Source organism: Hyperolius riggenbachi, chromosome 10, assembly GCF_040937935.1.
Source record: "Hyperolius riggenbachi isolate aHypRig1 chromosome 10, aHypRig1.pri, whole genome shotgun sequence".
Lineage (NCBI taxonomy): Eukaryota > Metazoa > Chordata > Amphibia > Anura > Hyperoliidae > Hyperolius > Hyperolius riggenbachi.
Window position 1 is genome coordinate 5,121,689 of NC_090655.1, and position 14,692 is coordinate 5,136,380.

At 48.8% G+C, this 14,692-nt stretch overlaps 1 protein-coding gene across 5 annotated transcripts in view; it reads left to right on the top strand.

Annotated features, from left to right (window-relative positions):
- The window catches only part of ZMAT4 (zinc finger matrin-type 4), a 761,540-nt gene that overhangs the window by 247,716 nt on the left and 499,132 nt on the right, over positions 1-14,692 (top strand). For all 5 annotated transcript variants that reach the window (XM_068255194.1, XM_068255195.1, XM_068255191.1 and 2 more), the window contains exon 3: positions 9,894-9,986. In XM_068255194.1, the coding sequence (XP_068111295.1) occupies positions 9,894-9,986 (93 nt within the window). The remainder of the gene's footprint in view (positions 1-9,893; positions 9,987-14,692) is intronic.

Sequence of the window (14,692 nt, forward strand, 5' to 3'; positions counted from 1 at the left end):
CTGCCCACCTGCCCCATAGTCACCATACAATGTGTGTCCACCTCTCCTCCCCAATAACATGTCTGCCCACCTGTCCTATAGTCACCATTCGATGTGTGTCCACCTCTCCTCCCCAATAACATGTCTGCCCACCTGCCCCATAGTCACCATACAATGTGTGTCCACCTCTCCTCCCCAGTAACATGTCTGCCCACCTGCCCCATAGTCCCCATACAATGTGTGTCCACCTCTCCTCCCCAATAACATGTCTGCCCACGTGCCCCATAGTCACCATACAATGTGTGTCCACCTCTCCTCCCCAGTAACATGTCTGCCCACCTGCCCCATAGTCCCCATACAATGTGTGTCCACCTCTCCTCCCCAATAACATGTCTGCCCACCTGTCCTATAGTCACCATTCGATGTGTGTCCACCTCTCCTCCCTAATAACATGTCTGCCCACGTGCCCCATAGTCACCATACAATGCTTGTCCACCTCTCCTCCCCAATAACATGTCTGCCCACCTGCCCCATAGTCACCATTCGATGTGTGTCCACCTCTCCTCCCCAATAACATGTCTGCCCACCTGCCCCATTGTCCCCATACAATGTGTGCCCACCTCTCCTCCCCAATAACATGTCTGCCCACCTGCCCCATTGTCCCCATACAATGTGTGCCCACCTCTCCTCCCCAATAACATGTCTGCTCACCTGCCCCATAGTCCCCATACAATGTGTGCCCACCTCTCCTCCCCAGTAACATGTCTGCCCACCTGCCCCATAGTCACCATTCGATGTGTGCCCACCTCTCCTCCCCAGTAACATGTCTGCCCACCTGCCCCATAGTCACCATTCAATGTGTGTCCACCTCTCCTCCCCAGTAACATGTCTGCCCACCTGCCCCATAGTCCCCATACAATGTGTGCCCACCTCTCCTCCCCAGTAACATGTCTGCCCACCTGCCCCATAGTCACCATTCAATGTGTGTCCACCTCTCCTCCCCAGTAACATGTCTGCCCACCTGCCCCATAGTCCCCATACAATGTGTGCCCACCTCTCCTCCCCAGTAACCTGTCTGCCCACCTGCCCCATAGTCCCCATACAATGTGTGTCCACCTCTCCTCCCCAGTAACATGTCTGCCCACCTGCCCCATAGTCACCATACAATGTGTGTCCACCTCTCCTCCCCAGTAACATGTCTGTCCACCTGCCCCATAGTCACCATACAATGTGTGTCCACCTTTCCTCCCCAATAACATGTCTGCCCACCTGCCCCATAGTCACCATTCGATGTGTGTCCACCTCTCCTCCCCAATAACATGTCTGCCCACCTGCCCCATAGTCACGATTCAATGTGTGTCCACCTCTCCTCCCCAGTAACCTGTCTGCCCACCTGCCCCATAGTCCCCATACAATGTGTGTCCACCTCTCCTCCCCAGTAACATGTCTGCCCACCTGCCCCATAGTCACCATACAATGTGTGTCCACCTCTCCTCCCCAGTAACATGTCTGTCCACCTGCCCCATAGTCACCATACAATGTGTGTCCACCTTTCCTCCCCAATAACATGTCTGCCCACCTGCCCCATAGTCACCATTCGATGTGTGTCCACCTCTCCTCCCCAATAACATGTCTGCCCACCTGCCCCATAGTCACGATTCAATGTGTGTCCACCTCTCCTCCCCAATAACATGTCTGTCCACCTGCCCCATAGTCACCATTCGATGTGTGTCCACCTCTCCTCCCCAATAACATGTCTGCCCACCTGCCCCATAGTCACCATTCGATGTGTGTCCACCTCTCCTCCCCAATAACATGTCTGCCCACCTGCCCCATAGTCACCATTCGATGTGTGTCCACCTCTCCTCCCCAATAACATGTCTGCCCACCTGCCCCATAGTCACCTTTCAATGTGTGTCCACCTCTCCTCCCCAATAACATGTCTGTCCACCTGCCTCATAGTCACCATTCGATGTGTGTCCACTTCTCCTCCCCAATAACATGTCTGCCCACCTGCCCCATAGTCACCATTCGATGTGTGTCCACCTCTCCTCCCCAATAACATGTCTGCCCACCTGCCCCATAGTCACCATTCGATGTGTGTCCACCTCTCCTCCCCAATAACATGTCTGCCCACCTGCCCCATAGTCACCATTCGATGTGTGTCCACCTCTCCTCCCCAATAACATGTCTGCCCACCTGCCCCATAGTCCCCATACAATGTGTGCCCACCTCTCCTCCCCAGTAACATGTCTGTCCACCTGCCCCATAGTCACCATTCGATGTGTGTCCACCTCTCCTCCCCAATAACATGTCTGCCCACCTGTCCCATAGTCACCATTCGATGTGTGTCCACCTCTCCTCCCCAATAACATGTCTGCCCACCTGCCCCATAGTCACCATTCGATGTGTGCCCACCTCTCCTCCCCAATAACATGTCTGCCCACCTGTCCCATAGTCACCATTCGATGTGTGTCCACCTCTCCTCCCCAATAACATGTCTGCCCACCTGTCCCATAGTCACCATTCGATGTGTGCCCACCTCTCCTCCCCAATAACATGTCTGTCCACCTGCCCCATAGTCACCATTCGATGTGTGTCCACCTCTCCTCCCCAATAACATGTCTGTCCACCTCTCCTCCCCAATAACATGTCTGTCCACCTGCCCCATAGTCACCATACAATGTGTGTCCACCTCTCCTCCCCAATAACATGTCTGCCCACCTGTCCCATAGTCACCATTCGATGTGTGTCCACCTCTCCTCCCCAATAACATGTCTGCCCACCTGCCCCATAGTCACCATTCGATGTGTGTCCACCTCTCCTCCCCAATAACATGTCTGCCCACCTGCCCCATAGTCACCATTCGATGTCTGCCCACCTCTCCTCCCCAATAACATGTCTGCCCACCTGCCCCATAGTCACCATTCGATGTGTGCCCACCTCTCCTCCCCAATAACATGTCTGCCCACCTGCCCCATAGTCACCATTCGATGTGTGTCCACCTCTCCTCCCCAATAACATGTCTGCCCACCTGCCCCATAGTCACCATTCGATGTGTGTCCACCTCTCCTCCCCAATAACATGTCTGCCCACCTGCCCCATAGTCACCATTCGATGTGTGTCCACCTCTCCTCCCCAATAACATGTCTGCCCACCTGCCCCATAGTCCCCATACAATGTGTGCCCACCTCTCCTCCCCAGTAACATGTCTGTCCACCTGCCCCATAGTCACCATTCGATGTGTGTCCACCTCTCCTCCCCAATAACATGTCTGCCAACCTGTCCCATAGTCACCATTCGATGTGTGTCCACCTCTCCTCCCCAATAACATGTCTGTCCACCTGCCCCATAGTCACCATTCGATGTGTGTCCACCTCTCCTCCCCAATAACATGTCTGTCCACCTCTCCTCCCCAATAACATGTCTGTCCACCTGCCCCATAGTCACCATACAATGTGTGTCCACCTCTCCTCCCCAATAACATGTCTGCCCACCTGTCCCATAGTCACCATTCGATGTGTGTCCACCTCTCCTCCCCAATAACATGTCTGCCCACCTGCCCCATAGTCACCATTCGATGTGTGCCCACCTCTCCTCCCCAATAACATGTCTGCCCACCTGCCCCATAGTCACCATACAATGTGTGTCCACCTCTCCTCCCCAATAACATGTCTGCCCACCTGTCCCATAGTCACCATTCGATGTGTGTCCACCTCTCCTCCCCAATAACATGTCTGCCCACCTGCCCCATAGTCACCATTCGATGTGTGCCCACCTCTCCTCCCCAATAACATGTCTGCCCACCTGCCCCATAGTCACCATTCGATGTGTGCCCACCTCTCCTCCCCAATAACATGTCTGCCCACCTGCCTCATAGTCACCATACAATGTGTGCCCACCTCTCCTCCCCAGTAACATGTCTGCCCACCTGCCCCATAGTCACCATTCGATGTGTGCCCACCTCTCCTCCCCAATAACATGTCTGCCCACCTCTCCTCCCCAATAACATGTCTGTCCACCTGCCCCATAGTCACCATACAATGTGTGTCCACCTCTCCTCCCCAATAACATGTCTGCCCACCTGTCCCATAGTCACCATTCGATGTGTGTCCACCTCTCCTCCCCAATAACATGTCTGCCCACCTGCCCCATAGTCACCATTCGATGTGTGCCCACCTCTCCTCCCCAATAACATGTCTGCCCACCTGCCCCATAGTCACCATACAATGTGTGTCCACCTCTCCTCCCCAATAACATGTCTGCCCACCTGTCCCATAGTCACCATTCGATGTGTGTCCACCTCTCCTCCCCAATAACATGTCTGCCCACCTGCCCCATAGTCACCATTCGATGTGTGCCCACCTCTCCTCCCCAATAACATGTCTGCCCACCTGCCCCATAGTCACCATTCGATGTGTGCCCACCTCTCCTCCCCAATAACATGTCTGCCCACCTGCCTCATAGTCACCATACAATGTGTGCCCACCTCTCCTCCCCAGTAACATGTCTGCCCACCTGCCCCATAGTCACCATTCGATGTGTGCCCACCTCTCCTCCCCAATAACATGTCTGCCCACCCTCCCATAGTCACCATTCGATGTGTGCCCACCTCTCCTCCCCAATAACATGTCTACCCACCTGCCCCATTGTCCCCATACAATGTGTGCCCACCTCTCCTTCCCAATAACATGTCTGCCCACCTGCCCCATAGTCCCCATACAATGTGTGTCCACCTCTCCCCCCCCCCCCCAATAAGATGTGTGTCCACCTCTCCTCCCCAGTAACATGTCTGCCCACCTGCCCCATAGTCCCCATTCGATGTGTGTCCACCTCTCCTCCCCAATAACGACTGCCCACCTGTCCCATTGTCCCCATACAATGTGTGCCCACCTCTCCTCCCCAATAACATGTCTACCCACCTGCCCCATTGTCCCCATACAATGTGTGTCCACCTCTCCTCCCCAATAACATGTCTGTCCACCTGCCCCATAGTCACCATACAATGTGTGCCCACCTCTCCTCCCCAGTAACATCTCTGCCCACCTGCCCCATAGTCACCATACAATGTGTGCCCACCTCTCCTCCCCAATAACATGTCTGCCCACCTGCCTCATTGTCCCCATACAATGTGTGCCCACCTCTCCTCCCCAATAACATGTCTGTCCACCTGCCCCATAGTCACCATACAATGTGTGCCCACCTCTCCTCCCCAGTAACATCTCTGCCCACCTGCCCCATAGTCACCATACAATGTGTGCCCACCTCTCCTCCCCAGTAACATCTCTGCCCACCTGCCCCATAGTCACCATACAATGTGTGCCCACCTCTCCTCCCCGGTAACATGTCTGCCCACCTGCCCCATAGTCTCCATTCGATGTGTGTCCACCTCTCCTGGCCAATAACATGTCTGCCCACCCTCCCATAGTCACCATTCGATGTGTGTCCACCTCTCCTCCCCAGTAAGATGGAGAAAGTAGACAATTTGAGACTGCGGCAAATGGACTTTTTGAGCTCCCCATAGGCCCTAATGCAAAATATCAGCTATAGGGCGCCAAAAGCAGAAATCTGGGAGCAAAATATAGGTAGAAGGCTGCGCATCCCTGACCCAATACTGTACAATCGAATGGTTAATCGCTGTGGCGCACACCGCCCCCCCTGGACTAAAATGTACGCCCGCATCCAAACAATGCAATACTGGTCTATGGAGAAATTTTAGCTTCCATCATAGTTTTGCATGCAAAAATATAGATATACTGGACATCTGCACCAACGTTGAGGTAAATCTCCAAGGCAGATGTCCCAACACTAAACTAACCTAAATTAAAAGCAAATGTCTTTGCCCTGGCAGCAGCTACGCTAAAATGTGTAACTTACATTCAATACAGACAGCAGAAAACAAAAGCAAGCGCTCACCAATATGGGCCGCATCTGAATGACTCATCACCTCATATGCACCGCTTAAATAGCTCAAATACACACTCAGCAATCAGACAGATGCAAAACATATGCAAAACTAAATACTTACCATGCAAAACAGGATAGCACAATGGGTGCTGCTAGCCTGGTAGTTACAGAACTGTGGAAACAAAATATAGGTAGAAGGCTGCGCATCCCTGACCCAATACTGTACAATCGAATGGTTAATCGCTGTGGCGCACACCGCCCCCCCTGGACTAAAATGTACGCCCGCATCCAAACAATGCAATACTGGTCTATGGAGAAATTTTAGCTTCCATCATAGTTTTGCATGCAAAAATATAGATATACTGGACATCTGCACCAACGTTGAGGTAAATCTCCAGAGCAGATGTCCTAACACTAAACTAACCTAAATTAAAAGCAAATGTCTTTGCCCTAGCGTAGCTGCTGCCAGGGCAAAGACATTTGCTTTTAATTTAGGTTAGTTTAGTTTAGTTAGTTTTTTCTTGCACCCTTTGCTGACTTCTGGACTTTGCTCCTTCCCTCCCCTTGGCCCCCTCCTCTACTCTCTCTCAGTATTGTCCCTTCTTCCCCCATAGCAATGGTGCTGGTACTGAATCCTCTTCCCCCATGTCTTCTGTCCTCCCCCCTCCCCCCCCAGCACCCCCCTGCCCTCTCGAATTGTTTATAACGTTTTTATATTTCGCGTTGCAGTAATCTGCTATGTAGTTATTTTATGTATATCATTGGAGAGCTGTTATTTCCACACCATCAGAAATAAGATGAAACATCTACTTCAGAAGAAGCATGTACCTAATTATTTGTACGACACGACACAGCGCTCGCATGTTGTACGCTTAGAATAGTGAGTCACCTGCGATTAGTCACTGGGTAGTACGCTGTTAGGTCTCCTCTCGTCCTGGATTGCAGTTCTGTTATTCTCGCGGTGTTGTGAGGTGTTCCTGGGCTGGGGAGAGGCTCGCGTACCAGAGAGGAAACCATGTTTACCGCCACTATTTATTTTCCTGCACGCCATTCTGCTTTGCGATTCCCATTAATCATACCGCGTATAATTACCACGGGCTGCGCACATTCTGCAGGTTCATAAATGCAAAGCAGAATGGGCAAAAGGGAATGTAGCAAACACCTAAACAGATTAGTGGCGCGTGGAAACGTTTTATTAAGCAATACTGCTCCGTATATCGTTAGTGTAATTTACTGAAATAGATTACATGAGTGGCTGTTAAAGTACAGCGAAGTACGCTTTTCTATTAAGCAGTGAGGCCCCATTCACACTTGAAAGCGCAAAATGTTTTGTGTGAGTGATTTTTCAGCGGAAAAAATCACTGAACACTGCTGCGATTTTTCCGCGATCGCGTTTAGCACTTCTATAGCACTGAAACGCGATGGCACAGGTGACGCGTGTGCGTTTCGCGATTTTGGGTGTTTTGCAAATCGCCCAAGTAAGAACGGGTCCATAGGGTTTAATTACAATAGCGCTTTCAAAAGCGCTAGCGTTTTGCTAAAATCACCGGCAAAATGCTCAAGTGTGAATGGGCCCTGAGTATGGCAACTCCCGCATGCTGGGAAAAGTCCACAACTAAAGCCTCAGTTTGTGTGCTATTGCTAACCTAACTCCCTAACCTGTGCTTAGTGGTAACCTAACTCCCTAACCTGTGCTTAAAGCTAACCTAACCCTATTACCTGTGCTTAGTGGTAACCTAACTCCCTAACCTGTGCTTAATGCTAACCTAACCCTATTACCTGTGCTTAGTGGTAACCTAACTCCCTAACCTGTGCTTAATGCTAACCTAACCCTATTACCTGTGCTTAGTGCTAACCTAACTCCCTAACCTGTGCTTAAAGCTAACCCAACCCTATTACCTGTGCTTAGTGGTAACCTAACTCCCTAACCTGTGCTTAATGCTAACCTAACCCTATTACCTGTGCTTAGTGCTAACCTAACTCCCTAACCTGTGCTTAATGCTAACCTAACTCCTTAACCTGTGCTTAATGCTAACCTAACTCCCTAACCTGTGCTTAGTGCTAACCTAACCCTATAACCTGTGCTTAATGCTAACCTATCCCTCTAGTCTGTCCTTAAGGCCCCGTTCACATCACAGAACGCAGGCGCGTTCCGTTCAGAACACAACACACAAGAACGGAACGCATGCAGTGTGAACATCAGACAGTGTAGTCTATGCACTGTCTGATGTCGTGCGTGTCGGCCTCCCGCACGCGTTCCCGAAATGCGGACGGGAACACGTGCAATGTGAACGGGGCCTAATACTAACCTAACTCCCAAACATGTGCTTAATGCTAACGTAACTCCCTACCTGTGCATATTGCTAACCTAACTCCTTAACTTGTGCTTAGTGCTAACCTAACTCCCTAACCTGTGCTTACATAGTGCTAACCTAATTCCCTAACCTGTGCTTAGTGCTAACCTAACTCCCTTATCTGTGCTTAATGCTAACCTAACTCCCTAACCTGTGCTTAGTGCTAACCCAACTCCCTAACCTGTGCTTAGTGCTAACCTAACTCCCTTATCTGTGCTTAATGCTAACCTAACTCCCTAACCTATGCTTACATAGTGCTAACCTAACTCCCTAACCTGTGCTTAGTGCTAAAATAACTACCTTATCTGTGCTTAATGCTAACCTAACTCCCTAACCTGTGCTTAGTGCTAACCTAACTCCCTAACCTGTGCTTAGTGCTAACCTAACTCCCTAACCTGTGCTTAGTGCTAACCTAACTCCCTAACCTGTGCTTAGTGCTAACCTAACTCCCTAACCTGTGCTTAGTGCTAACCTAACTCCCTAACCTGTGCTTAGTGCTAACCTAACTCCCTAACCTGTGCTTAGTGCTAACCTAACTCCCTAACCTGTGCTTAGTGCTCACCTAACTCCCTAACCTGTGCTTAATGCTCACCTAACTCCCTAACCTGTGCTTAATGCTCACCTAACTCCCTAACCTGTGCTTAGTGCTAAAATAACTACCTTATCTGTGCTTAATGCTAACCTAACTCCCTAACCTGTGCTTAGTGCTCACCTAACTCCCTAACCTGTGCTTAATGCTCACCTAACTCCCTAACCTGTGCTTAGTGCTAACCTAACTCCCTAACCTGTGCTTAGTGCTAACCTAACTCCCTAACCTGTGCTTAATGCTAACCTAACCCTATTACCTGTGCTTAATGCTAACCTAACCCTATTACCTGTGCTTAGTGCTAACCTAACTCCCTAACCTGTGCTTAGTGCTAACCTAACTCCCTTATCTGTGCTTAGTGCTAACCTAACTCCCTAACCTGTGCTTAGTGCTAACCTAACTCCCTAACCTGTGCTTAGTGCTAACCTATGATGACGCATGTACTCCCATGATGGGCATTGGGATACAGCATGGCAGCCATGCCACCAGGCTCCAGCCATGAATAAGCAGGAGGAATTGCTGCCTCCATATTGGAAGTGGCACTTTTTAAAATTCATCCTCTTTATTTTTCCCCTCAGCTGCTCATGTGTCCCCACCCCTCTCTTTGATATTTATCTTCCTTTCATGCCTCTTGTCTCATTTTAAGGACATTTGCATTTGCTTATTTATTCATATTCGCCGCACTTTCGCTGGCAGGCAGCTCGGAGCGAGCACAAGTCAGCCTTGTACCGTGTGCGCGGGGGATATGCTTAGAAGTGGTAATACTGCCAGTCACACGCCATTCTGCACGGAGCTCACAGATCATTGTTCATTACCTGCGTCTGTCTGCCGGGAGACCGCTCGTAGCGCTGCATAGCGAGTGTCGCCCCCTTTGTAGTTTTGGGGAGGAACGCAATGACCTGATTAATCGGCTTCGCTGTCGGGATGACAGGTCAACCTTGAGAGGCCCGGGACAATTGTTCCCGCCTCCGATAAACCTGTGAAGATCTCAGACTGTATACAGGAATATATCTTGCTTCACTTTGTCTTGTTTGTGGTTTTCACACATTTCTTTTTATTTCTTTCAGAGCAAAAAACACGCAAACAAAGTCCGGCTTTACTACATGTTACACCCGGAGGATGGAGGCCCGCCCTCTAAGAAGCTCCGCCCCGATGACCCAGTAAGTGGAATCTGATGACCCCAAAACAAATGTGTTCTATATTTGAATAAAGTGTGGAAAGTTGTTGCTACTTATCGGTTTCTGTCCCCATTGGGAGTCCTCTTGTCTCCTGTACTGGGGACCCCCGAAGCCTTGGTTTAGGCCTGGATATTACCGAGACAGAAGTACGAGCTCCTAATATACAATACAGTAGAGTCCCAGTTATCAGGAACTCAACTAACCAGCGAAAATCACCAGCAGTACTCAGTGGTAAAGGCCAAATTCTTAGGGCCTTTTTACGTTGGTATGCATTATGGTGTATTTTTTCAATAGCAGTGCATTGTGAAAAGCTTTCAGTGAAAACACGTATAGTGTGAACTGAGCCATAGGAAAACATGGACATTACTTTGAAAATCTGTTTTATTTCAGTTATATAAGTTATATAAGTTATATAAGTTCTCTTTAAAGAGGAACTCCAGTGAAAATAATGTAATAAAAAAAGTGCTTCATTTTTACCATAATTATGTATAAATGATTTAGTCAGTGTTTGCTCATTATAAAATCTTTCCTCTCCCTGATCGACATTCTGACATTTATCACATGGTGACATTTTTACTGCTGGCAGGTGATGTAGCTGCTGCTTGCTTTTTTGGCAGTTGGAAACAGCTGTATACAGCTATTTCCCACAATGCAGCAAGGTTCACAGACAGGAAACTGTCAGCACCATGGTCCTCAGAATTTCTTTGTGGGAGGGGTTTCACCCCAATATCAGCCATACAGCACCCCCTGATGGTCCTTTTGTGAAAAGGAATAGATTGCTCATGCAAAAGGGGTATCAGCTACTGATTGGGATAAAGTTCAGTCCTTAGTCGGAGTTTCTTGCACTGGACAGAAGGAAAACGGAGAGAAATCCACCCTGTATGTATTTAGAGAGTTTAGCCTGTCTAATCCCCCCTCATATGTGACTAATCACAACTGTAATTTGATCTCTCAGCTGTGCCCGCTGGCTGCTTCGGCAGAGCAGCTAACTGGTAAACACAGGATGTTAACCCTATGTCTGCTTCCATGAAAGCAGGAAGTAGACACACTGCAGATTTATTGCAGGTTTTGTATCGGCTGTAGCAAAGAAATGTTTTTCTTTAAAAGGATATTATGCTGTTGCTTATCTTTTACAGCAGAAAGGATATTCTGAGTTCAGGTCCGCTTCATAGACTGGGCTCCACAGCTGCCCCAAAGTTAATATACTTTCAATTACTGTATTTACACTTTTAATACAAAGTTCACAGTGTGTATAATGCGTGGAAGATAATGCTGTATTAGCTGGGTCTATTTACAGCATTGAGTTTCCAGCACCCCAGAAAGTTCAGCTACCCAGCATCAGCCAATCCCCCGATGGTGCCGGATAATCTATCCTCTCCTGTATTTCTCATTGTACACTGCTGTATGGGATTCATTTGAAGAGTTTTCCTGTTATGTTGTCTGTGTTGGGATTTGTCTTGACGAAGGGATCATGTGTGGTCATGAAACGTTGGGAGTTTACAACTATGGAATGTGAAGGATTTCTCGTGGACTTTCTGTCTAATCTTGGAAATTGATGGCTGCATTCTGTTGGTTGTTAAAGCACACGTGAAGGACGGATATGGAGGCTGCCATATTTATTTTCATTACAGATTGCCTGGCAGGACTGCCAAGGAACTGGTATTGCTTCAAGGGAAATAAATATGGCAGCCTCCATATATCGCTCACTTCAGCTGTCCTCCGGGGCGTAGCAATAGGGGTTGCAGAGGTTGCAACCGCATCGGGGCCCTTGGGCCTGAGGAGCCCTGGAGTACAGTATTAGCTCTCTATTGGCCCTGTGCTCATAATAATCACTTCTATAGATACTTTAAATAGTAGTAATCATTAACAAGCTGTTCCCCATCCCCTGCTTGCACCTCTGACACTGTAGTTGCCATTGGCAGGGATTGCTATGTATAGAGTGCTGGGGGGTAATCAGTAACAAGCTGTTCTCCATCCCCTTCTTGCACCTCTGACACTGTAGTTGCCATTGGCAGGGATTGCTATGTATAGAGTGCTTGGGGGTAATCAGTAACAAGCTGTTCCCCATCCCCTTCTTGCACCTCTGACACTGTAGTTGCTATTGGCAGGGATTGCTATGTATAGAATGCTTGGGGGTAATCAGTAACAAGCTGTTCCCCATCCTCTTCTTGCACCTCTGACAATGTAGTTGCCATTGGCAGGGATTGCTATGTATAGAGTGCTTGGGGGTAATCAGTAACAAGCTGCTCCCCATCCCCTTCTTGTACCTCTGACACTGTAGTTGCCATTGGCAGGGATTGCTATGTATAGAGTGCTTGGGGGTAATCAGTAACAAGCTGCTCCCCATCCCCTTCTTGTACCTCTGACACTGTAGCTGCCATTGGCAGGGATTGCTATGTATAGAGTGCCTGGGGGTAATTAGTAACAAGCTGCTCCCTATCTCCTTCTTGCACCTCTGACACTGTAGTTGCCATTGGCAGGGATTGCTATGTATAGAGTGCTTGGGGGTAATCAGTAACAAGCTGCTCCCCATCCCCTTCTTGCACCTCTGACACTGTAGTTGCCATTGGCAGGGATTGCTATGTATAGAGTGCTTGGGGGTAATCAGTAACAAGCTGTTCCCCATCCCCTTCTTGCACCTCTGACACTGTAGTTGCCATTGGCAGGGATTGCTATGTATAGAGTGCTTGGGGGTAATCAGTAACAAGCTGCTCCCCATCCCCTTCTTGCACCTCTGACACTGTAGTTGCCATTGGCAGGGATTGCTATGTATAGAGTGCTTGGGGGTAATCAGTAACAAGCTGCTCCCCATCCCCTTCTTGCTCCTCTGACACTGTAGTTGCCATTGGCAGGGATTGCTATGTATAGAGTGCTTGGGGGTAATCAGTAACAAGCTGTTCCCCATCCCCTTCTTGTACCTCTGACACTGTAGTTGCCATTGGCAGGGATTGCTATGTATAGAGTGCTTGGGTGTAATCAGTAACAAGCTGTTCCCCATCCCCTTCTTGCACCTCTGACACTGTAGCTGCCATTGGCAGGGATTACTATGTATAGAGGGCTTTAGGGTAATCAGTAACAAGCTGCTCCCCGCCCCCTTCTTGCTCCTCTGACACTGTAGTTGCCATTGGCAGGGATTGCTATGTATAGAGTGCTTGGGGGTAATCAGTAACAAGCTGCTCCCCATCCCCTTCTTGCACCTCTGACACTGTAGTTGCCATTGGCAGGGATTGCTATGTATAGAGTGCTTGGGGGTAATCAGTAACAAGCTGTTCCCCATCCCCTTCTTGCACCTCTGACACTGTAGTTGCCATTGGCAGGGATTGCTATGTATAGAGTGCTTGGGGGTAATCAGTAACAAGCTGCTCCCCATCCCCTTCTTGCACCTCTGACACTGTAGTTGCCATTGGCAGGGATTGCTATGTATAGAGTGCTTGGGGGTAATCAGTAACAAGCTGTTCCCCATCCAATTCTTGCTCCTCTGACACTGTAGTTGCCATTGGCAGGGATTGCTATGTATAGAGTGCTTGGGGGTAATCAGTAACAAGCTGTTCCCCATCCCCTTCTTGTACCTCTGACACTGTAGTTGCCATTGGCAGGGATTGCTATGTATAGAGTGCTTGGGGGTAATCAGTAACAAGCTGTTCCCCATCCCCTGCTTGCACCTCTGACACTGTAGTTGCCATTGGCAGATTTTGGTGCGCCGTATCAATTGTTATGTATGGAGTGTTTGGGGGGCCCCAATGTAAAACTTGCATCGGGGCCCACAGCTCCTTAGTTACGCCACTGGCTGTCCTTCAATATAGATGAAACCGCAGACAGAAACTGGGCATCTCCTCCATCACAGCCCTCTAAGAGAAATAAAAACAGAATACATGTTTTTCTTTAAGACAAAATTGTCCGGCATGGACATAGACCTGTACTGGACTAACTGATGAAACTGAAAGAGGAACCGTGACCAAGGATTGCACTTCATCCCAATCAGTAGCTGATACCCCCTTTCCCATGAGAAATCTATTCATTTTCACAAACGGATCATCAGGGGGCGCTGTATGGCTGATATTGTGTTGAAACCCCTCCCACAGTGTGATGTCAGGACCTAGGTCCTGACTGTTTACTTTGTAATCTTGTTGCATTGTGGGAAATAACAGCTGTTTCCAACTGCCAAGCAAGCAGTATCTCCCTCTGTGGAATGTTTGTTTAATGAGCGTTCTGTGCACAGAGATCACCTGGCAGGACTAAAGAGGTCACCACCAGTGATAAATCTCAGAATGTAAATCAGGGAGAGGAAAGATTTTACAATGAGCAAACGCAGACTAAATAATCTACAAATGAATATTGTAAACTATAAGCAATTTTATTATTTACATTATTTTCACTACAGTTCCTATTTAAATATCCCTGGTGAGGCCTACAGGACCTGCAGGTGGTCACAGGATTATGCCTACAAGTATTGCAGGTGGTCACATGATTATGACTACAGGACCTTCAGGTGGTCACATGATTATGCATGCAGGTTGTCACATGACTGTACCTACAGGATCTGTAAGTGGTCACATGATTATGCCTACAAGGATTGCAGGTGATCACATGATTATGCCTACAGGAAGCTGATACAGATACATGTTGGGAGGACAATCCAGTACCCAGTTCATAATCAGCAAGAAAAACTGGACAGCTCGGTCTGTGTC